Below are 24,597 nucleotides of genomic sequence, written 5' to 3'. Positions count from 1 at the left end.
GCGAATTGTAAAAGTGTGTGGCGAGAAACTTTCATAGGATATCCAGGCATCTGATTTTTTTAACCATAAACTCAGAAACATTATTTACGAATTTAAGTTTTGCGAGGACCAAGTATATAGCGCGGACGAGACCGGCTTGTTTTGGAAAATGCTTCCTGAAAGAACGTAGGTCAGTCAAACGGAAAAATCAGCCCCGGGGAGAAAAGCAGAAAAGGCCAGAATTACTTTTCGTGCGTTCATAAACGCAACTAGCCAGCATAAAGTAAAATCGTTAATAATTGGGCATGCTAAGAAGCCGCGCTCTTTTAAGGCTTATTACATCCCGGTAGACTCTTGGAACTCTAAGAATGCATGGATGACTACCAACATTTTCAGAGAATGGTTTCACCATTGCTTCGTCCCTCAGGTACATTTATAATGCAACACCTGACATTTTTGCAGAGTATTTATTCGTTTTTAATTGATATCAGGTTCAAAAGCATTTACTACAGAAAGGATTACCAGCCAAAGCTATCCTTTTGTTTGATAACGCCCCTTGCCATCCACCAGAAGATGCAACTTAAAACTGCTGATGGGTCCATATTCCTGATTTATATTCCTCCAAATGTATCGCCTTTAATTCAGCCTATGGATCAAAATGTGATTCGCCTAACTAAGCTGTATTACAAAAAGCGTCGCCTGCATTCAGCTGTATGAAAGGATGACATCACAACAATTTCTAAAACATTTAACTTTAAAGGATGCTGTATCATTTTTAATGCTGACTTGGAATCAGCTGAAGGCAAATGTAATAGTAAAATGTTGGGAGCCTTTATTAGAATGCTTAAATACTACAGAAGAAAATTAAAGCAAGAATGAAGACGATGATATTCCTTTGAGCTTATTTCGTCAAAAAATATTGCAGGAAATGTGTAAAGAAGTTCATGATATACAGGGTCTGCTGCAAATTGTATTACCGGAGGTAATTTTATTCACGCTCTTGACAAGCACCTGTTAATTAAGTTTGTATGTGACCATTATTTGTTTTAGGAAACACTGAACAAGATATTGAGAAAGGGAATTCAATCCAAGTTGACGAAGAAATTGATTTAGATAATTATGCCATGGATACTGAAGAATCTAGTGATATCAGCCAAGGCGAAGGACAGATCGGACATTCAATAAAAGCTACTGAAGCCATTAAAAGCTTCGATATAGCTATCGCATGGGCTGAAGCTAATACCACTGACTATGCTGGCATATTAGTACTGAAAAGTATAGGCGAAAAAGCGGTCCAAAAGTAAATTTCCGAGCACAAAAAGGAAACATCTATTCGTCAGTTCTTTCAATATGTATTTTTCAAAACATAATTTTATACAAATAATCTGTTTGGTTACATAAACAAACATGAATTTAAAGCTAATAAACTAAGTTAAAAAAAAAATGTCAATCTTAATATAGTGAACAACCTGGATACTGTGAACAGGCCTTGCAGAAATTAGTTCAGTATATCCAGACTACACTGTCATTTATTTGAAATTTTTATTAATTGCATTTGTTGTAGCATGCACATTTCTTCATTTGCTTTGCATGTGTTTTCTGGGCGAATTGACAAAGTGACAGCTATCAAGCAACAACACATGTATTTCAACAGCGCGCGCCTATCACTTACTATCAATTATTTCCAAAAATTGTTTGCTGGCTTTTGGCTGATTGTTGTTATCGCGCATAAAATGTACACGGCTGTAGTAATTAGAAAAAAACAAAACATACATAGTCACTACAACAAAGCGCCCTGCCAACCGCCCACCAATAACCATTTTTTTCCCTTTCAGGCGCACAAAAACAATTCATACAAGGCACAAAAAAAACACGATGACGCGACGACGCCACGCAATATACCACGGCGAATTCATCAAAACAAAACTATCCGGCGAATTCACAAATATTCGCTTCAAGCAAGCGTAGCTCTGAAAAAACACGTAAATTACAGAAAAACGAACGCCTTGACGAAAATACGAAAAACATGCATGTCATGAATTAAGCACAAAAACGTTCTTCCATTCTCTCCAAAATGCAATTAAACAAATTTGTACACTGTGTAATCCACTTTTATTTATTCTTTTAACTTTGAATACAGCAATTTTTAGCACAAATTGAAAATAAAATTTACAAATTCCATGGAATAGCGTGGTTTTGGCATGTAAGCCACAATGGCGGAAGACAAAGTCGTCGTCGGCGTGCTCGTCAGCGTTCGCGCGTTCCAACGACATAAAACAAATATGTACAAATGCAAAAGTGAAAAGGATGTAAACTATATACGGTGTAACTATTTGTCCCACTTGCACACACGCGCTGGTATATTAAATAAAAATTGATAAAATCGAACAGAGCCAAAGAAGAAAACAAAAAACGTGCTAAAAAAAACGTCGAGCACGTTGTTCACGCATATAATTCCGAATTTCTGCTATGTGTGTGGATACATGCACTCTTTTCAACTCTTTCTCGCACACGCGCACTAAGCCATCCAGCATTTTACCGAAATTATAATATTCCGCAAATATATTCAGCGTTGCTGCTCACACAATGAGTCCGAAATTTCGAAACTAAATCTTTACACCGCGCAAACCCTTCAGACAAACCAATACACATACTAACACACCCTTTTGCAAACACAAAATACCTACAGCACGTTGCAGCTACCTAACATATCAAATATGTTTGTCCAAAAACAAAATCGCGCGCTGTGTACAAGTTTGAAATAAAGATAATGCCAAGCAAAACCCACATACAATCCGATACATACATATATATGCGCCGAAAACTCGCAGCGTTTATATGAATCAGCTATAGCTATACCAATTTAGCTGGGCTAAGCACCGTTTCGCGTGTGCACAAAGCATACACACACAGCCGTACACCGAACACACAGCTCGTACTATCAACACGAAATGCCATATGCGCCCAGAATTGTATACACATTTGAGCTCTCTTTCACACTCGCGCCAAATGGTTCGCGTGCGAGCGAGAAAAAAGGAGCATGACCATCATTTTTCAGGTCGGGTAAATGGCGAATACCATGAAAAAATTTTTCACCTAAATCGATCAAATTCGATAAATTTATACTTTTTTCACAAGATATTTTCTGCGCTTAAACTCTGCAATTTTCACATATTTTATATGTGAAGCACTTTGCGCAGTAGTTAATTGCAATTTGATGATAAATTTGTGAAATAATTTCCACTTTTTTCGCTAAAATCCGTTGGCAATTGTGCAACGACACGAGTTTTTCACAGGGGGCACGTTCTTCACTGAACGTAATGGCGGCTCTAGCAAAATGTTTCCGAATGCTTTCGGAGTTGCAGTACTATTTGCGAAACGGTCAAAATTAAAACACTTCATTAAGGTGTATTAAATATGTTAAAATGGGCATGTCAAGTTGCAGAAAATGGAGAAAATTAATAAGAAATTATAAAAATTAATTTTCTTTAGGTGTCAGTAAAGATTAGGCTTGAATTTCTTAAAAATTTATGCTTGCTAGTTGTACTGAATGTTCGAAAAGTTTATTCAGCGCCAAAGAGTGTAGTTGAACACACCACCACAGGGTGGTACACTTTTTAACGAAATTTTTTAATAGCCGTGTTTTTTTTACACGTAAACGTCTATACGCTTAAATTTTATATGGACTGCTAAGCTTCAAACTTTAAATACACCTCTGAAATTGCTGCGCATAAAATGTGTACTACTAAATTTCAATACGCATTATACTCAGATGTAACTGAAATGTGTTTTTGTTTCACCCTCTATACTAATTCTATGTATTCTATGTGTGTGCACAATTCATCGCAACTGATTTAGCTATATGTTATACCCTATAGCCATCAGAGGGTTGTGTCTCCCGTTTTCGGTACACCCTGTGGCTGTAGCTAGTTATTTAACCACTGCTGCTAGATGGGTCTCCTAAGCATTATCTAAGCGAGGATAGGCGTTTTTTTTCACGCGCAAACGTAAACGTATACGTATAAAAAAACACGGCTAATATTGCATATTTTACATTGATTTACAAATTTTTAATTGCAAGAGAAATCGCATCTAGAATTGCACTTTTAAATGAATTATTGTTTAAAACGTGATGCAAGTGTACAATTACACTAAAAGCACAGTCACTTCAGTTTATGGGATATTTTTTCGATATTGTGAATACTTGAAATCCTGACCAGACTGCCACCTACATGCGTTTGGTCTAAAACTGGTACTTTTTTGGTCTATTCCATTCGCTCTCTCCTTTCTTTGGTTAGGTCCTAATATCAATTAAAATCTGTTAACTGGGTCAACATCCGAATACACCTAGACGACTCTGAGCCCAGATTACGTATTCCGTGAACTGAGATCGTACTACGTTTTACGATCAGTTACTGAAAAGCATTTTCACCCATTCACGACAAAGCCTAAATCCTTTAACCTGTGTTCAGCTATCTCTAACCCCTCTTGCACTACAGAATTCTGCAATTAAGTTTAACAGGTTAACCGAAAGGATCGCAGATTTAAAAGGCTAATTCAATTTCCTTAACCCTAACGCCATAGTCGTAACCATACCCATATCCATAACCATCTCCAATGTGATCGATTAATGGTGCCTTATCCTAAAAATCGTGAAAATTTCATAAAAATGAAGAAAACGCAAAAAATTACAAAACATATTCCACAAAAAAGTAAGTCTCTTAGTCATAACGTATACAAAACAAAGAATAAAATCTACAAACAGTTATTAAATTCACCAACTCAAATATTTTTAGGTTATGGATATGACGAGAAACCAAAAACCAATTGGTTGGCTTTGGTACGGTTATGGCGTTAGCGTAATGGATGGTATGGCACCATTAATCGATTACATTGATTTCCATAAGGTAGGTTCGATCAGCTGTTTTATCTGTTTATGGCTTTATGGTTATAAGTCACCATTAATACGCCCTTAATTGATCAATGGTGCCATACCATAACGCCCTAGCTCCGACCATACCATAGCCAACCAAACATTTATTAACTTTTTGTATATTTTATTTATTGTTTCGGATACGGTTTGACTAAGAGACTTATTGTTTGTGGAATATGTTTGTAATTTTTTGCGTTCTCTTCATTTTTATGAAAATTTTACGATTTTTAGGATAAGACACCAATAACTGATGCCAATTGATATGGATAAGTAAAAATTTGGTTATGACTATGTCAGCTTTTGCAATTGATTACATGAATTAGAATAATATCCACAGACGCAATTCAAGAAACAAAGCTAACTGCCATATCAGAGCTCCGAAGATCGCACAAGGGGTAATGGTGGAGGCCTTGTCATTATCAACCAACACACGTGAAATTTAGTCTATTTCAACCAACATCAGCCGCAGGGACGAAACCTTAGAAAGTCAAGGCATAACCATACGGTCAGGTGATGTTGATCTAGAAATAATTAACATCTATATTCCTCCTGGCACCTGGTATCCAAGTGGCTACCGTCTTATTCTCGGTGATTTCAACGCACACCACGACCTATGGCTTTCCAGCTTGTCAGTCGACAGCAGAGGTATGCAGCTAGCACAGCATATAAAGAGTACGACTTTCTGCACGATGAATGGCGATGCCCGCAACCGAATCGCTGGTAACTAAGAAAGCTCGCCAAACATTTACATACATTGTCAGCGCAGGGCTCATAAACTGCGTCGAATAGCACTCGATACTTACTTTAGCATCTGACCACTTGCCCATACTACTTTCAATACAGCGACCAGCTAATTTTATGCCAGGGATGCACCTTAACGTTAAGCTAATCGTTTATCAAAAAATTTCCACCGTTTCCGTTGAAACACTTCGAAATATTATCGATAAAGAAATTATCAAGATAAATTGTATCTCGTTTTTAACCGAAACGAAAAGCTTTCGTTAACGTTAAAAACGTTAACGAAAACGTGATACTTTATGTTTGAATTATGCTGGCAATGCTATAGCCATGGTGAAGCCGTAAGGTGGCAACAACGAGCGCACATACACACACAAACTCTATGTAATTTGTTTGTTTAATTCGTTGGTGGTAATGTCAAAAATACTCTGAGAAATGTTCGTACTGTCAAAATTCATGAGAAAAGTTGCAATCGGCTTGGATAATGCTTTCACCTTTAATGACTCCGCCATCAATCAGCTTTGCCAGCATAGTTTGAAATTAATAATCAACATAAACGATTTGATTTCGTTTTGATATGGCAGAAAACGAAACGAAATCATTTCGTTAATTGACGATCTTAACGTTAATAAACGAAACGAAATGACTTCGTTTCGTTTATTAACGTTGATTATCGTAACGAAATGATATCGTTTCGTTGGTTAAGCATGCCTGTTTTATGCCCTCTGAAAAGCGGATTTTTATTTATTTTAAAAAAGCTAATCAAAATTTTGCTGCTCTCCCTATTCCAACTGATGTACGGTAATGCGAGCGTGCGCTCCGTAACGTATTCGATTCAGTTTCGACACGCTTAATCTCGTCCGGTTGAAAACCTGAAATCATACCCAATTTTCCGGACGAAGCTGCAAACCTGCAAAGAGAACGTGACAACTTGACCCTAGATATGCTCACGTAAGGAATCTCAACTTGGGTATTATGTGGCTGATAAATGAACTAAAACATGCCAAATAGGAAGGGCATTTAAAAAACTGCAACCCCTCTGCCAGTGTTCGTAAATTGTGGTCAACCGTCAAATCATTGTCTCCCCCGACAAAACACAATAATAAAATATCCATCGCCTTTGACGAAAAAACTTTGTAGGACTCAAAAAAATGCGTGGACGCTTTTTGCCGCCAATTTGTAATGCATCCTTGAGTAGACAACGCCAGACATCGTTCAAACAGACGGGCACATAAACACAAACTCGATGTGTCACCCATTACCATCACCCCCACAGAGGTTGAACAAGCCATTAAAAACACCAAGCTCTCTTAATCAATAGGCTCAGACGGAATATCCATGCCAATGCTAAAAAACCAGGGCGCTGAGGATAGTTCACCTACTAAAGCCTTGGAAACCTGCTATTGGCGGCGAGTCTTATCGACCGATATCACGCCTTTCGACAGTAGCAAGGGCATTGGAAACCGTCCTGATCCCTGTTGTTGTTGTTGTTGTTCTAGCGATAAGGTTGCTCCCCGAAGGCTTTGGGGAGTGTTATCGATGTGATGGTCCTTTGCCGGATACAGATCCGGTACGCTCCGGTACCACAGCACCATTAAGGTGCTGGCCCGACCATCTCGGGAACGATTTATGTGGCCACATTAAACCTTCAGGCCATCCCCTCCCTCCCCAACCCCAAGTTCCATAAGGAGCTTAGGGTCGCCAGAGCCTCGTCTGTTAGTGAAACAGGATTCGCCGCGGATAGGTGAGGTTGACAATTGGGTTTGGAGAAGCTATATGTTGCGCTGGCAACCTGCAGGGTTGCGCTACACAGCCCCTTGAATCTGGTATTTTAGTCGCCTCTTACGACAGGCATACCTACCGCGGGTATATTCTGACCCCACCCTGCGCGGCCTGGTATTATCACCGGCCAAATCCACGGCCACTCTGTTTACTACGTGGAAGGAACAGATGACGCAAATATTTCACGTTCACGTCTATGTTGTTACGCTACCGACCATCAGTCCCCAAAGATCTGAAGGATAACGTTCGATAATACTCTCACCATCAAGGTGTATAACATCGAAATTTTATCTTAAGTACAAAGCCGCCACAAAATCACCAACACGCTTGCCGGCAGCACTTGAGGAAAAGATAAAGAAACGTTGCAAATGGCCGGCTGCTCATGTGCTACCCGCCAACAGTTTGGTCGCCTGGTCTTAAAAACACACACTCGAAAGGGCTGCAGACCTGTCAAAATGCTGCACTCAGAACTGCCACGCGATGTCCTCTTATGACCCCTGAACATCACCTACGTAGCGAAGCCAAAAAGCTCAATATTGAAGAGCATAACGAAATGCAGACAGTATTTGCTTATTTGTCACAAACTTGGACACCCTGACAAACAACTGTTTGATCCAGCTACGCCCCCAAAAGGGTTAAGGGACCATCTCCATAAACAATATGATGAAATCCTGTATGTTCTAACACGGCCGTTTGATCCAGACAAATACAAAGAGGCCTTGGACCAAGGCCCAACTTCTTTCTGGATACTGTAAACGGATCAACGTCGACATACGTAATCGTTGTCCTGCGTGCGCTGTGTCCCCACATGACACCGACCATCTTCTCAATTGTTATGTGGAAGCTACGCCTTTAACAACAACTTCCCTATGGTCTACCCATGTTGAAAGTGCTAGTTCCCTTGGAATCCCGTTAGAGGACTTTGATAACAATTTATGGTTGGTCGCACGCATTGCATGGGGCGAAGCACTGCTAACACAACAACAGAACTATTGTGATTTAAAAAAAAATGAGTTTCGATCTCGGATCATAAAACTTAATACGGTCCCAGAATTCGCGATTGCGAGACTTTTCTACCGTATTGCATTATTAAACTGACTATAATTTCCAATAATAATCGGGCGGCAATTATCAATCGTTAAAAAGTTGGAGCATATTACTAGAGATAGACGTCTATTTAAAACAACCATGCTTCTTAAGAAAGCTAATTGATAAAAATTAAAAATGCAATAGGTACCATCCCACGATCTCTCATTTCTATTCCAAACTACTTTAGTTACTTCCAGGATCAAGCGCAGCCATTATGATTGCCATGGGGTATACATATGATCACAGATATGTACATTAACTTGGGTCAATTTGTATGGACGAAAGTTAACCGATATCGCGCCATCAATTTTTCGATAGGATTTGGGCTCAGGAAAAAAAATTCCACTGCGAAAAAAATGGCGAAAGGGTAAATTTTTCGACCAAAACACTCCCTAAAACCCAACAAATTTTTTTTTTTTTTTTTCAAAAAACTTTTAAATAATTAATATAGAGCGGTAAACGACTCACACAATATAGAATTAAAATTAAAACACCTTATAGTCGTTTATATATAGTCGTATATAAAACGACTATAAGGTGTTTTAATTTTAATTCTTTATTACAAGAAACTGTTGTAAAAACTTTGGCGATAAAAGTTTTTGAACAAAAAAAAAATATATATTTTCAGGGTTTTGGGGAGTGTTTTGGTCGAAAAATTTACCCATTCGCCATTTTTTTTTTCGCAGCCTCGAAAATAATTTTTTTGGGTATGCGTAGTGGAACTTTTTTTCCTGAGCCCAAATCCTATTGAAAAATCGATGGCGCGATATCGGTTAATAAATCGACCCAGTCTAACGTACATTCAATGCAGCTTTATTGCACATAAATTTGAAATTTGTTCAGGGTATAGAAAACGTTCGATCAATGAACCTGTTGATATATTTTACCGAACATATAGCAACTTCCTGAAGTGTTGTATTTGCAAAGTCAGCTGTGGCTTGAAGCGACCTCCTGCAGCTGCTGACGGCCTTATATGAAGTAATGAGTGCACTGAGCGTTCCAAGCCCTACGGCAGGAGTATAACAGGCCCTCTCAATACGCAAAGATTCCGCTTGGAAGATACTAGGCGAGTTGGGAAGACAAACTGACAGCGACACCTCAATTTGGTCAAAGAAAACACCAGCTCCCGCGTCGCTGTATATTGGTACATAAATAACAAAGCATTTTTTACTAACCTCAAATTTCCTAGAGAAGACATTAGCTCCCTCGCCGCAAACCAATAACATACATTTTATTATTATTTGAAAAAAATATTAGCACGACCCTACATATCTCAACTTCAGTTTTTCTTATCGAACTGTGTTTGTCTTAAACGCAAACAACTGAAATGTGCTAGTTTTCCACGCGAACAACGAACTTTGATAGTTTTCCACGTCAACACGAATCGTCCTACTCTTCCGTGAGAATTTGAAACGTGCTAGTCTTCCATGGGACCGACGATATTAAGTTTAAAAAATCTAGTATAAAAGGGTTAGAGTCCCCAAATTTATTAGAAAAGTGTTGTTAAAATACAGGACACAAATGAGTATACTTCGGAACGTTATTATCGAGTGCTAATAGTTTATTGGGCCGTAGTCATAGTCTAAATCAAGTGTGTTCATAGGAATTTATATTAAAAGGTTTTAACTTTAAGTTGCTAGCTAACCTAATTGGCAATTCTTTGCTCAGCTAAATTATAGTACATCATATTTTTGACTGTGAGTCTACCCTTATTTGAATAAGTTCTAAAATGTCGGGAATATTGATGAAAAAATGGACACGATCAACAAATATCTTTCATAAGGTATGTAGATCTCAAAAAATTTTGAAGTTAAGGACCGATTAGAGAGAGGTTAGAAACCTAGCCAAAAATTATGTAATGGGATTATACTGTGCATCGAATCGATAACAATCCTACTGATCCGATTAGGCAACCAAAATATCTGTAATTTTAGAGACTGTGATTGATGGGTATGGCATATTGAATTGATTTACGATATGATAATCAAATTGGTTTCAGAGAGAGCGATTGAAAACCCGGACCATACAAATAATATCAACCATATGAATATGGCGGCCACCGTGGTGTGATGGTAGTGTGCTCCGCCTACCACACCTTATGCCCTGGGTTCACACCCCGGGCAAAGCAACATCAAAATTTTAGAAATAATGTTTTTCAATGAGAAGACAATTTTTCTACGCGGGGTCGCCCCTCGGCAGTATTTGGTAAGCGCTCCGGGTGTATTTCTGCCACGAAAAGCTCTCAGTGAAAACTTATCTGCCTTGCAGATGCCGATCGGAGCCGGCATAAAACATGTAGGTCCCGTCCGGCCAATTTGTAGGGAAAATCAAAGGAGCACGACGCAAATTGGAAGAGAAGCTCGGCCTTAGATCTCTTCGGAGGTTATCGCGCCTTACATTTATTTTTATTTTATATGAATATTAATGTTCATAACATGGTTAAACATGGACCACATCTGAAAAAATTTGCAGATATCGATCAAAGTGTTGGCTTATGTATAGCTACACTCAAATATTCGTAATGGGTATCGAATAAAAGGCAATTGAATGAAGTAATGGTAATCTTTGGAGGTAGTCATATCTGCACAATAGCTGCTTGCATATTGTGACGAATATTATTATCACTAAGCGATACTACCATCACTAAGCCGATACTAAGCAGCCGCTCACAGCAGTCGTACATTCACGTAAACAAATCAATTACCATGTACACACATACATACAAGGCAGCAGAGAGATACTCACAAACGCATGTCATCATCAGCCGAAGTAGTACAAACTACAAATATACATGTATATAGCTGGTAAACAAGCAAGTAGTTCACGAAATTACTAGACCTCAAGAGAAATGGGTGAACGAGGAAACCGAGAGGTTAAAAGCAGCACAAGCTGAGGCATAACTAAGCCGTTTGATTTAAAGACGCAATTAGTTGTAAAGTATAAGTGTTATTGTGAAGTACTCCCAAAGTAGTCTAATAAAGACCATTTTGCATTATTGAATATTGGAGTTATTTATTCAACAATTTAGCGATTCGAACGTTAGCAGAAGGTTTGGAGTAAGTGGAATTTCCCTAAATTCGTTACAATATGTATATTTCTAGAGCTATATTTTTACTATTGGTGAGCTTTGGGTGTGAGTCGTACACCAGCTATGCCAGCGTTGATAAGCAATTTCACCTATGTAAAAAATATGCATATAAAAAAAATAACAATAACAGAGAGAAGTAGATAAAATTCATACGAGTCAATAAATAGAAGTAGGTACACAACTCTCACAAAGTTAAAAGGCACAATAGCGAATACTATGTGAATAAACTGATAACTTAAGATATGTATATGAAATATCGAAGGAACTGATAATTCTTATTGTGAAATAGAAGTCAGTCGAATTTTTAAACTCAGGACGTGTGCACATAAAGTAATTTAAGCATTCTTTCTTAAATTAAACAAAATTTGGGGTGTACAGTTAAAAACAGCATATATAAGGTATACGATAAGTAATTTGGTTTATTACCTGGTTATAGCCGATGATTCATAGAACAATATTATAATTTTTCAATATTTGCAGTGGATGCAAATATAAATATGTACTACCGTGAGGTCAAATGAAATTTAGACTTGCTATATATAAGTTGCGTTTAGAACACAAATACTGCAGAATTTTCAAATCCCAAGGTCATTTTAAGGAACTAGTCGTAACAAAAAAGTTATTAAGCAAAGTGAATCACCGTTTAACTAACCATTCATGGTATATTTATTTTGCCCAATCTGTAGGCCCTATTTATGTAGAATTCTTATCGATGGTCTTAAGATGATTAATCAATTAAGGTTTCGTCTGTATTGGTTGCACACTGATGTTGATAAATATTAGCGTGATTGACTCTGGTTTCGTGTATATTTTAGGAATGAATTTTTTCAAATTAAAATCGAATACCGCATAACAGGTTTTTTCTTCTATTAACTGGGTTTTAGACTTTGTTAATTAAAACGTCACAGAAAATTACATACGAGCATGGCAGTAATTTTTTTTAAATTTTAAATAAATAAGTAAGTACTAGGGCTGTGAACTGCATCCGGATTTTTCGACTATCCGGATAAACCGGATATTCGAATAACCGGATAGCTAAGCAAAAAATCCGCTGTTCGAATGTTAAATGGAAAATCCGGATATCCGTATGTCCGGATTCTGGAATATAAAAGTTGAATATCTGCATATGAGAATTGAACGAAGCAAACATTGAAAAATTATTCACAAAATATGTTTGTAGATTATTAAATTAACGTCCAAAATTAAAAAGCTACAATTCTACAAACATAAACAATTTCACAAAGCGTCAATTTAAACGAATAGTGAGTGCTAAAATGGTCAGCAAGATTTGGGATCTTTCCAAAAAAGTGAAAGTAAGAACAGTGCCATTTGTTTATATTGTGAAAAAATGCTAAGGATCGACATCAAGTCTATGGAACCACTATCGGTTTTTCCATCTTCAAGGGAACGGTATGGACGCAGCTTTTCTCCCTGAATCTGCGCCAGAATATAAGCCAAGTAGCCCCCAATGAAGAAAGTTGGAACATCACGCGTAGCTCAAACTGTTCGCAATAAGTATATGTACAAAGAACGTCAAGAGATAATAACACAAGCCTTGGCTAATATGATTGCTGTTGACTTATTTCATTGGTGAAATGTGATGGATTCAAGAAGTTTGTTAATGTCCTCGAACCAGAGTATGTAATTCCTTGTCGCAAAACAATTTCCGTTAGAATTCAAGCCATGCATAAGCGTGAAATAGAGAAAGTTAAGAATGTTCAGCATCTGATATAAACTCATTGCTGGACATCAAGAGCCACTCAATCCTATATGCGACTTACAGCGCATTATTTAAACTCTAATTGGACTCCTCGCTCTTTTAATTTGCTCACCGAAGAAATGACTGAAAGCCACACAGCTGAGAATTTAGAAGACCCGCTTCGAGATGGCATGGAAGAATGGGATATCAAGAAAAAGTCACAACTATTGTACACGACAACGCGAAAAATATAACAAATGCTGTTCCTGACATAACCAGTCATCCATGCAGTGCACATACACTTCAATTGAGTGCTAATTTAGGAATGAAACTACCGGAATGTTGGGAGTCATCCAAAAGGTTTGGAAAATGGTGATGAGTTTCAATCATTCGAGTAAACGTACATATGTTCCCGAGAAATATTTAATACAAACTGAAAAGACAATTAAGAAACTAATCCAAAGTTGTCCAACTAGATGGAATTCAGTTATTTATACTCAGTTGAGCAGATCTCACAGAGTATATTAACTTTGATTGGATAACGGTTGGTTGTACAGGTATAAAGGAATCGAGATAGATATAGACTTCCATATATCAAAATCATCAGTATCGAAAAAAAATTCGATTGAGGCATGTCCGTCCGTCCGTCCGTTAACACGATAACTTGAGTAAATTTTGAGGTATCTTGATGAAATTTGGTATGTAGGTTCCTGGGCACTCATCTCAGATTTAAAATGAACGATATCGGACTATAACCACGCCCACTTTTTCGATATCGAAAATTTCGAAAAACCGAACAAGTGCGATAATTCATTACCAAAGACGGATAAAGCGATGAAACTTGGTAGGTGAGTTGAACTTATGACGCAGAATAGAAAACTAGTAAAGGTTTGGACAATGGGCGTGGCACCGCCCACTTTAAAAGAAGGTAATTTAGAAGTTTTGCAAGCTGTAATTTGGCATTGGTTGAAGATATCATGATGAAATTTGTCAAAAACGTTACTCTTATTACTATATGTATGCTTATTAAAAATTAGCAAAATCGGAGAACGACCACGCCCACTTTTTGAAAAAAAATTTTTTTAAGTCAAATTTAAAAAGAAAAGTTAATATCATTACAGTATATAAGTAAATTATGTCAACATTCAACTCCAGTAATGATATGGTGCAACAAAATACAAAAATAAAAGAAATTTTCAAAATGGGCGTGGCTCCGCCCTTTTTCATTTACTTTGTCTAGGATACTTTTAATGCCATATGTCGACAAAACATTACCACTGCTTGTGAAATTTGGTAGAGGCTTAGATTCTAGGACGATAACTGTTTTCTGTGAAAAAGGGCGAAATCGGTTGAAGCCACGCTCAGATTTTATACACAGTCGTCCGTCTGTCCTTCCGCATGGCCGTTAACACGATAACTTGAGCACAAATCGGCATATCTGATGAACTTAGTTCACGTGTTTTCTTGAACTCACTTTATCTTGGTATGAAAAATGAACGAAATCCGACTATGACCACGCCCACTTTTTCGATATCGAAAATTACTAAAAATGAAAAAAATGCCATAATTCTATACCAAATACGAAAAAAGGGATGACACATGGTAATTGGATTGGTCTATTGACGCAAAATATAACTTTAGAAAAAAACTTTGTAAAATGGGTGTTACACCTACCATATTAAGTAGGAGAAAATGAAAAAGTTTTGCAGGGTGAATTCAAAAGCCCTTGGAATCTTGGAAGGATAACTGTTCGTGGTATTACATATATAAATAAATTAGCGGTCACCCTCATTAATACCTTTAATTTGATACCCATATCGTACAAAAAAATTCTAGAGTCACTCCTGATCCACCTTTATGGCGATATCTCGAAAAGGCGTCCACCCATAGAACTAAGGCCCACTCCCTTTTAAAATACTTATTAACACCTTTCGTTTGATACCCATATTGTACAAAAGCATTCTAGAGTCACCCCTGGTCCACCTTTATGGCGATATCTCGAAAAGGCGTCCACCTATAGAACTAAGGCCCACTCCCTTTTAAAATACTCATTATCACCTTTTGTTTGATACCCATATCGTACAAACAAATTCTAGAGTCACCCCTGGTCCACCTTTATGGCGATATCTCGAAAAGGCGTTCACCTATAGAACTAAGGCCCACTCCCCTTTAAAATACTCATTAACACCTTTCATTTGATACTCATATCGTACAAAAAAATTCTAGAGTCACTCCTGATCCACCTTTATGGCTATATCTCGAAAAGGCGTCCACCCATAGAACTAAGGCCCACTCCCTTTTAAAATACTTATTAACACCTTTCGTTTGATACCCATATTGTACAAAAGCATTCTAGAGTCACCCCTGGTCCACGTTTATGTTGATATTTCGAAAAGGCGTCCACCCATAGAACTAAGGCCCATTCCCTTTTAAAATACTTATTAACACCTTTAGTTTGATACCCATATTGTACAAAAGCATTCTGGAGTCACCCCTGGTCCACCTTTATGGCAATGTCTCGAAAAGGCGTCCACCCATAGAATTAAGGCTTACTCCCTTTTAAAATACTCAATAGCACTTTTCATTTGATACCCATATTGTACAAACGCATCCTAGAGTCACCCCTGGTCCACGTTTATGGCGATATCCAGAAAAGGCGTCCACCCATAGAACTAAGGCCCATTCCCTTTTAAAAAACTTATTAACACCTTTCGTTTGATACCCATATTGTACAAAAGCATTCTAGAGTCAACCCTGGCCCACCTTTATAACGATATTCCGAAAAGGCATCCATCCATAGAAGTAAGGCCCACTCCCTTTTAAAATACTCATTAACACCTTTCATTTGATACCCATATCGTACAAACAAATTCTAGAGTCACCCCTGGTCCACCTTTATGGCGATATCTCGAAAAGGCGTCCACCTATAGATCTTAGACCCACTCCCTTTTAAAATACTCATTAACACCTTTCATTTGATACCCATACCGTACGAACAAATTCTAGAGTCAGCCCTGGTCCACCGTTATGGCGATATCCCTAAATGGCGTCCATCTATAGAACTATGGCCCACTCCCTCTTAAAATACTCTTTAATACCTTCCATTTGATACACATGTCATACTTTCCAGGTTTACCCTATGTTCATTTTACTACGAGGTGATTTTCCCTTATATTGTCTCCATAGCTCTTAACTGAGTATGTAATGTTCGGTTACAACCGAACTTAGCCTTCCTTACATGTTTCATGTTGGAAAGAGAGAAGATCGTTCAATTTTCAACAAGGCCACTCAAAATATCGCAATTTCGGACAGTGACTGGGATGCAGTTGATGTTCTAATAGATTTACTCACCCCTTTCGAAATTGCGACAAATGTGTTTAGCAGTGACAGCGAGATTACAATTTCTAAAGTAAAACCCATCATTCATAAAATTAGTAATAAGCATCTGCAATTCAAAAACACTGATACGAGGATAGCAAAAATATTCAAAGAAAAAGTAGCTGCTGACTTGAGAAGACGTTTTTCTTTTGAAAACATTGAAGATCCGTCTCTGGAATATATCAGTATTGCACATATGGCGAGTTGTCTTGATCTGAGTTTCAAACAGTTGAAGCACGTTGAGACCGATGCTTTTCGTAACACAATAAAAAATGATATGGAAAAAATGTGCAATAAAATGGGTACTGCTGATATGAATGCCCAAGAAGAAGCTCCGGAAAACAGCCATCTCACGGCCATGGATATACTCCTAAATGATAATGTCCGTGACACAAGGGAGGAAGACGAGTTTCAGCGCTACTTATTCGAAGAACAGATAAACCACAGTCTCAGTGCCGGCAATTGGTTGCAAGACCATGAAAGAATATATTAAATGTGCGAAAATCGCCAAAAGCTATCTTGCGGTACCTGCTTCCGAAAGGGTATTTTCAATTGCTGGAAAACGTAGTTCGTCCCACACGAAATTGTTTGAGTCGAGAAATGATATCGGCACTTGGTTTCTTACACCAGAACAAGAAGAAAATAGTTTAACATCATATTACGTATTTCTCAATACGAGCCTTTTTTGTATTCACTGTTTATTGATTTAAACGCCCCACGAATTTATTATTATTAATGTTAAATAAACATATATGGTACATCATTTTATTGCTTTCACTGGATATCCAAAAATACGGTTATTAACCGGATCTTCATAAATCCGGATATCCGGATAGTTTCACAAACGAATATTAACCGGATATCCATGCCGTCCGGATTTTATCCGTGTCAACGGATATCCGTATGGATATCCGGATATTCGAATATGCGGATAGTTCCAGCCCTAGTAAATACCTAGCCCACTTGCAGAACGGCAAGTTAACTTAACGAATTTTTAAAAACTAAATTATATTTAATGTGTTCAGGCTTTCTCAAGATTAAAAAATGTTTATCCGTCTGTCGATTATTAAACCTTAAACCGGATTCGGAAAAAAGTTGATTAATCGAACACGCTAATTACCAGGTATGATCATTAGGGTGGTTTTAAAAAACACGTATTTCATAAGTCTATGGAAACATTATTCCATAAATTGTCTCGATACTACACATATTTGAGAAAGTTTTTCTGAACGACTATAAAAATGTCACAAAATACATTTCTTGTACTCGTCTTTCGTCATTCCGAAAGAGAAAATTCAAGCCCACATAAAAGAGCATCGATATGAGTAATACGTTTTACTTCTTAACATATTTATCTGGTTTTATTTATAAATAGGTGTCTAATTGTATGGCGTAATCAAAAATGAATAGAAAAGTTATAAGTTCTCCGAACGATTTTCAACACATAGACGGTGCCGAAGCGATGGAATTCAAACATAACTTTGAGCTCGATGGCACCGGAAATGATGAAACTCTGCGTTTGTACCTGCGCAAAGCTGGTTTATCGGATGAAATCGATTGTTTGACAGCCGATCAGCGGCGTGCCTTTATTTACGACATTATAAAGAGTAACAAGATGGCCGGATATTGGATGGTAATTAGGAATATGTTTATAATACATTTTTTTTGGTTTCGCCAATTTTTATACATCTTGGGAAAAAGGTAAAAACAGCAAGACATCGATAACTTTTTCTTAAACATTAACCATGGCTAAATTATGTGGTTGGCTCATCTCATCGGCTGATTTTATTGTTTATCATTGCATGATCGATGGGATTGTCAAAAGGGGATGGCACACTCAAAATGAAACCAACAGATTGACAACATTTTCTTACCACACACAAAAACTGCTTGTTTGATGTTTTCATTTCATTCCATTCGCCTAATACCAATTCACAGATTTTGACAATTTGAACAGACATAATTTGTTGCTGTACAGATGAGCCAACCATATAGTTGAACCATGACATTAACGGTGGAATATTCTCACGGCTAGCATAGACCAATGTAACAAAATAAAAATAAAATACATGACGAAACGGAATGAAAACGAAAGCATTGCGAAAAAGCAATAAGGATTAAATAAAATCGCAACACAAACTACTTAGGTCCGGTTTTTCAGTGCGAGTTTAAACTACGGTTAAAGTTGACCAGAGTTTAACCTGCGACTTTGGCCGCTTAAGCTGAGATGAGCAGCAAAACTTTATGAACAAAGGGCAAGGCTTAAACTTGCACTGATGAAATAAAAGTTCAATGAAAACAAAATGAAAGTTCATACCAAACGGCGCGAATGGCAAGGAACGCATAAAAATCATTGCGAAAACGAAACGTATATGAAATGGAAACGTTAGTGAAACCAAATGGAAATGAAACAAAAACTTTACCACAAAGTACGAAAAAAATCGAAAACGAGGTAAAAACATAATAGAAACGAAATGACAGCAGAAACAAAATAACACAGAGACGGGAACAAGATAAATACGAAAACATAAACAAAAACTAGGAAAACGAAACGGAAGGTAACGTGTCAAGCACCTTACCGAACCTAAACGAAACGAAAAAATAATTAAACCAAAGTTAAAACTACACAAAGATCAAAGTAATGACACAAAATATGATGAGAACTAAGGGATATCGAAATTTATACACCCTACTCCTAGGCCAACGGTTAGAATAATGTTGTTACATTAGGTTGAAAGGGCATGCATGGGGCCTTGCCACACTTACGGGTGGGGCGCATTCGTCCAACCAGATACAATGTAATTAGATTAAATAAACCAAACGTTTTTCCATATGATCTAAAAATCCACCTTCCTAAAAATGTAAGTGTTCCTGCTTACAGTCCTGGGGTTCAATAGAGAAAGTGATGAATCAACTCCTCATTCTCACAGCTTCTACAGAGAGGGCTTGTTGATGTATGCCACCCAAGTATCCGTGCAATAGCACATTGACCTGTGATGATGGCTGTAAAAATTGTCATTTCAGATTTGTTTAGTTTGAAGAGGTAGCTTGTTACTTCATTATCTAGCCATAAAGGACATTGAGACTGAGACCACACAATCATCGTGATTGATCCATAGCCGGTTCGTAGGCCTGATAGTTATTCCTCGATTTTCCTCAGGAGGTAGCCGAGGGCTGGTCGTATGAAACCGTCTGCCTCGTTATCCACCTCAGAGCCTTGTCTGGCTATCTAATGAACAAACTCGTTGTCTTCAATATTTATATATGCCATTATTGCTCTGGGATCCAGCAAAACGAGACATCGATCCCATTGGATTGTTATCTCTTTAAGGTAGACTAGCTGCCAACAAAGATGGTTACATTGATCCCTGAAGCTGTACTGTCCCGAGGTATCCTAGCTGGCCTCTCTATGGGAAATATCCAGATGTCGACGAAACTTATCAGCTAATATCAATTAAACAAACTCTTCGAACATAAACGTGATTGCAGTGCAACTCTGTTGAAACTGCAAGATTTCTACATCTTTTGCTAGAAGACATTGATGATAATTGAAATAAATAAAATAAATACCTGTTGCAATTTTCGTGCGAGAAGATTAAGGCCGAGATTTTTCTTCCAATTTGCGTTGTGCTCGTTTTTAATTTTTCCTACTGCACTGGATTTAAGTATTTCACCTGCACTTTCAATGCAGATAACTTTTCCCTGAGCAGCTTTTCAAGGCAAAAATACACTCGGAGTGTTTTCCAAGCCTTTTTCTAAAAACTTTTATATAACTGAAAAATCTTTCTTTGATTCTTGATTTTGCTTTACCCAGGACTCGAACCCAGGACCTTAGGTGGGGTAGGCGACCACGCTATCACCACAACCCCACCTAGGCGAAGAAAATCCTGTTAGAAATGTGAATGAATCATATACATATTTAGCAGTCTAGCTCTGGCGACGTTGATATCATTTAATTGATCTTAAAGGAAAAGTGTGATCTACGGCTATAAATAGCTTTTGATATTATCTCAGCAACACCTTTTCTTTTTCAGCCATCCACCATGATAACATCAACATCTGACAATTTCACACTACCAAACCCAACGCCACCAAATACCACCTTACATATACGTTCCGTACCCGTTACACCTGTAATGAGACGACAAACCGATTTCTCCGCTCCTATAACTCTCAAATATGCCACAATAAGCTCGTATTCCTCCAATCATAGTCTTCATAGTTTGGGTAAAAGCAGTCCATTTGTGCCACGACGGTCTGAGCCGGCACCACCCACACCTCCCTCACCATCAACGTTTGTAACGAACGTGAAAGGTTCTAAATACGAAATCAGCGGACCAATGAATTTTCAACACATGGCTGGCGATATGACAAGGGATCGAACGCGCAACGCATTTGATTTAAGCCTGACCACTAATGATAATGTTCTGAGAAAGTATATGATAGAACACGGTATCAAGGAGGAGGATTTAAAAGGCATGCGTAAGGAAGATGTTATTAAAAATATTGTTCAATCAAAATTTACATGGATGCCGTTGAAGCGTAATGATAATGTTATGGAGCGCCGTCAGTCTTCATCGAATATTATAAAAACCAGCTCTTCCACACATAATGGACGTATTGCGACGAGCACTGCAAGAGTTTCACGTTCAAGAAAAACGATGAATGCACCTCCACCACCGCCGCCGACTATCGTCCCTGAGCCAGAATTTACGCTAGGTGGGTCTACGATATCAGCGTCGACTCCCCCATCGCCACCTACTAGTTCGGAAGCAAAAGCTTTAGAGGCTTCACAGTCAAGTTTGCATTTTTTATCTGAACGATTTGCCGATCCTTCAGAGTTTCCATCCATCGAAGATATTTATGGCAAAAATATGGTGGTAGAAGCAGATTCAGCACAATTTTCAGTGCAATCAAGGCTAACCTGTAGAAAACCATCACCAACTCCACCAATTAAGTCGTATACAATAGTTGATACCACACTTCCACCACCATCCCTTGTTAGGGCTATCAATAATTTAAGTGCCTCCAACCAAAGTCTAGAAAGCCTCGATGACAAAAGTGATTGTGATAGAGTTACTAATGAAAGTTTGTATGGAAAAACGATCATTGTGCGATCTGAACTGCTATCAGAGCCAGAGATAACTATTTGCCCTAAAGAAAATATTTATTCCACAATAAAACCGATTAATTCAATTGGTCGTAGGGTGGAGCCAGCTGCTGGAAATGGTTTATACGCAAAACTTGCTGAAGGAAAAAAATCTGTCCGGCCAACTCCGCCCCCAATCCCACCAAAGCCAGCTTTGAAATTGCCGTACATTGTAAATGCGCCACCAATACCGCCACCTCTTTTCCCTCCGCTTCCACATGTTCCTCTTTCAGCTATGGGATCTGCGTCTAAAATTGAAAGCGGTCGGATGCCTTCACCACCACCATCAGGTTTTACTGGCATTCCACAGCCGCCACCACAGCCACAACCACCAAACATTCAAAATAGAACAGATCATAGCCGCTGTGAAACTGCTGTACCACCACAATCACCACCCCCACCGTACACGCTGAATGGAAGCGCCGATACCCCTGTAGCTCAGGCTTCAGCTAAAAACAGCGACGATAAACGCGGTGCCTTGCTAGATAGCATAAGGAAAGGTGTCGTTTTAAAGGTAATTTCAAATTTTACAAATCAAGAAATAACTCAAAATTTATACATATATGCATAAATTGTTTTGCATTTTCAGAAAGTTGACAAGCAAGTTATCGAACCACGCGACGAACACAAGCCGAAGACTAACGACTTTCTTTCCGAATTGAAAATGGGGATCACATTACGTCGCGTTAAGAATACTAAAGACATTCCCTATGCTGGCGAAAATCCCGATGAATCACAGGCTTAAAAATAATGAATGCGTACTTGACTGGGTCCGTTTCCATACGAAATAAAATACATACCTTAATTATGGAGCTTGTGTATGAAAAAGTCATTATTTTGGTCTCGTTAGTTAATTTCTTCTAATGTCCTTTTGAGCTCTATCCTCGTTTCCATTAAGTCGAATTTTTTATAATTTTGAACCGAGAAGTATGCTATACAGTTTTATTGTTCGGATAGCAGACAAAATTATGTTAAAAGGACTTCAGGCGGTTTTACACAAATGCTTTGTTTATTTCAAAGCGTCAAAGCGAAGAAACTCGACCAAAGCGTTTATGTAAATTCGCCTTTTACAGCTCAAAAAATATAAAAAGGGACGAGAGCTGGTTTGAGAAGCATAAAGGATTGTTTGTTCCGGGACCTTGTGAATGTAAATTTTAAACTCATGCCCGGTTTTTTCAGTGCGAGCTTAAACCGCAGTTAAAGCTGACTAGAATTGAACTTCGACACCTTGGCCGATTAAGCTAAGTTGAGCAGCAAAATTTTATGTTTTAGGTTAAACTCAAGTCAACATTGACTAGAGTTTAAACTTACAATGAACAAGTAAGGAAGGCTAAGTTCGGGTGTAACCGAACATTACATACTCAGCTGAGAGCTTAGTTGTGTTGGTTTCGTAGGGTTTCGTAGATGGTTTATACGTGGTTTTTAATTCCATATCACATATGTTTGGGAAATATCGACCAAATTGTAGACCAAGGGTGACGTTTTTTGGAACGATTTTCCTTCATCCTTTGTCAAATAAGGGAAAATCACCATGTAGGAAAATGGAATGTGTTTGTATGACATGGGTATCGAATGAAAGGCGTTAATGAGTATTTCAAAAGGGAGTGGGCCTTAGTTCTATAGGTGGACACCTTTTCGAGATATCGCCATAAGGTGGACCAGGGGTGACTCTGTAATGTCTTTGTACGATATGGGTATCAAATTAAAGGTATTAATGAGGGTTTTAAAAGGGAGTGGCACTTAGTTGTATATGTAATGGCGTTTTCGAGATATCGACCAAAATGTGGACCATGGTGACCCAGAACATCATCTGTCGGGTACCGATAATTTATTTATATATGTAATACCACGATACTGTTCCTGCCAAGATTTCAAGGGTTTTTTATTTCGCTCTGCAGAACTCTTTCATTTTCTTCTATTTAATATGGTAGATGTCACACCCATTTTACAAAGTTTTTTTTGTTATATTCTTTTGTTATATTTTGCGTCAAAAACCAATCCGATCACCATGTTTCATCCCTTTTTCATATTTGGTATAGAATTGTGTCATTTTTTTCATTTTGCGAAATTTCCGATATCGAAAAAGTGGGCGTGGTCATAGTAGGATTTCGCCCATTTTTAATACCAAAATAAAGTGAGTTCAGATAATCACGTGAACTAAGTTTAGTAAAGATATATCGGTTTTTGCTCAAGTTATCGTGTTAACGGCCGAGCGGAAGGACAGACGGTCCACTGTGTATAAAAACTGGGCGTGGCTTCAACCGATTAAAAAATTTTTATCCGTCTGTCGATTATTAAACCTTAAACCGGATTCGGAAAAAAGTTGATTAATCGAACACGCTAATACCAGGTATGATCATTAGGGTGGTTTTAAAAAACACGTATTTCATAAGTCTATGGAAACATTATTCCATAAATTGTCTCGATACTACACATATTTGAGAAAGTTTTTCTGAACGACTATAAAAATGTCACAAAATACATTTCTTGTACTCGTCTTTCGTCATTCCGAAAGAGAAAATTCAAGCCCACATAAAAGAACATCGATATGAGTAATACGTTTTACTTCTTAACATATTTATCTGGTTTTATTTATAAATAGGTGTCTAATTTTATGGCGTAATCAAAAATGAATAGAAAAGTTATAAGTTCTCCGCACCATTTTCAACACATAGACGGTGCCGAAGCGATGGAATTCAAACATAACTTTGAGCTCGATGGCACCAGAAATGATGAAACTCTGCGTTTGTACCTGCGCAAAG

At 37.9% G+C, this 24,597-nt stretch overlaps 2 protein-coding genes and 1 pseudogene across 21 annotated transcripts in view; 2 read left to right on the top strand and 1 right to left on the bottom strand.

Moving 5' to 3' along the window:
• E(Pc) (Enhancer of Polycomb) overlaps positions 1–3,505 on the bottom strand; it is an 82,928-nt gene extending 79,423 nt beyond the window's left edge. For 2 of the 17 annotated variants that reach the window (XM_067775967.1, XM_067775972.1), the window contains exons 1-2: positions 3,106–3,505; positions 1,652–1,722 (exon numbers count right to left, since the gene is read on the bottom strand). The gene's annotated coding sequence lies outside the window, so the exon portion shown is untranslated. The other 15 variants (XM_067775962.1, XM_067775963.1, XM_067775961.1 and 12 more) reach the window with 11 other exon arrangements.
• LOC137246128 (uncharacterized) lies at positions 149–17,179 on the top strand (annotated as a pseudogene).
• On the top strand, positions 11,908–24,535 carry Whamy (WHAMM and JMY related). Of its 4 annotated transcripts, none has more exons than XR_010951313.1 (5): positions 11,908–12,007; positions 18,062–18,319; positions 20,721–22,349; positions 22,425–22,653; positions 24,438–24,535. XR_010951313.1 is itself a non-coding variant. In XM_067775959.1 (5 exons), the coding sequence occupies exons 2-4, from the start codon at positions 18,089–18,091 to the stop codon at positions 22,578–22,580; spliced, it is 2,016 nt and encodes a 671-aa protein (XP_067632060.1). In that variant the 5' UTR covers positions 11,908–12,007; positions 18,062–18,088; the 3' UTR covers positions 22,581–22,605; positions 24,438–24,532. The 4 variants fall into 4 exon arrangements, 3 of the variants coding, with proteins under 3 accessions (XP_067632060.1, XP_067632059.1, XP_067632061.1); XM_067775959.1 differs by having other exon boundaries at positions 22,425–22,605; positions 24,438–24,532; XM_067775958.1 differs by lacking the exon at positions 24,438–24,535 and having other exon boundaries at positions 22,425–23,124.
• The last annotated feature ends 62 nt before the right edge of the window (positions 24,536–24,597 follow it).

Source organism: Eurosta solidaginis, chromosome 3, assembly GCF_040869045.1.
Source record: "Eurosta solidaginis isolate ZX-2024a chromosome 3, ASM4086904v1, whole genome shotgun sequence".
NCBI lineage: Eukaryota > Metazoa > Arthropoda > Insecta > Diptera > Tephritidae > Eurosta > Eurosta solidaginis.
The sequence above is the reverse complement of the archived record's forward strand: the minus strand, read 5'-3'. Positions and strand labels throughout refer to the sequence as shown.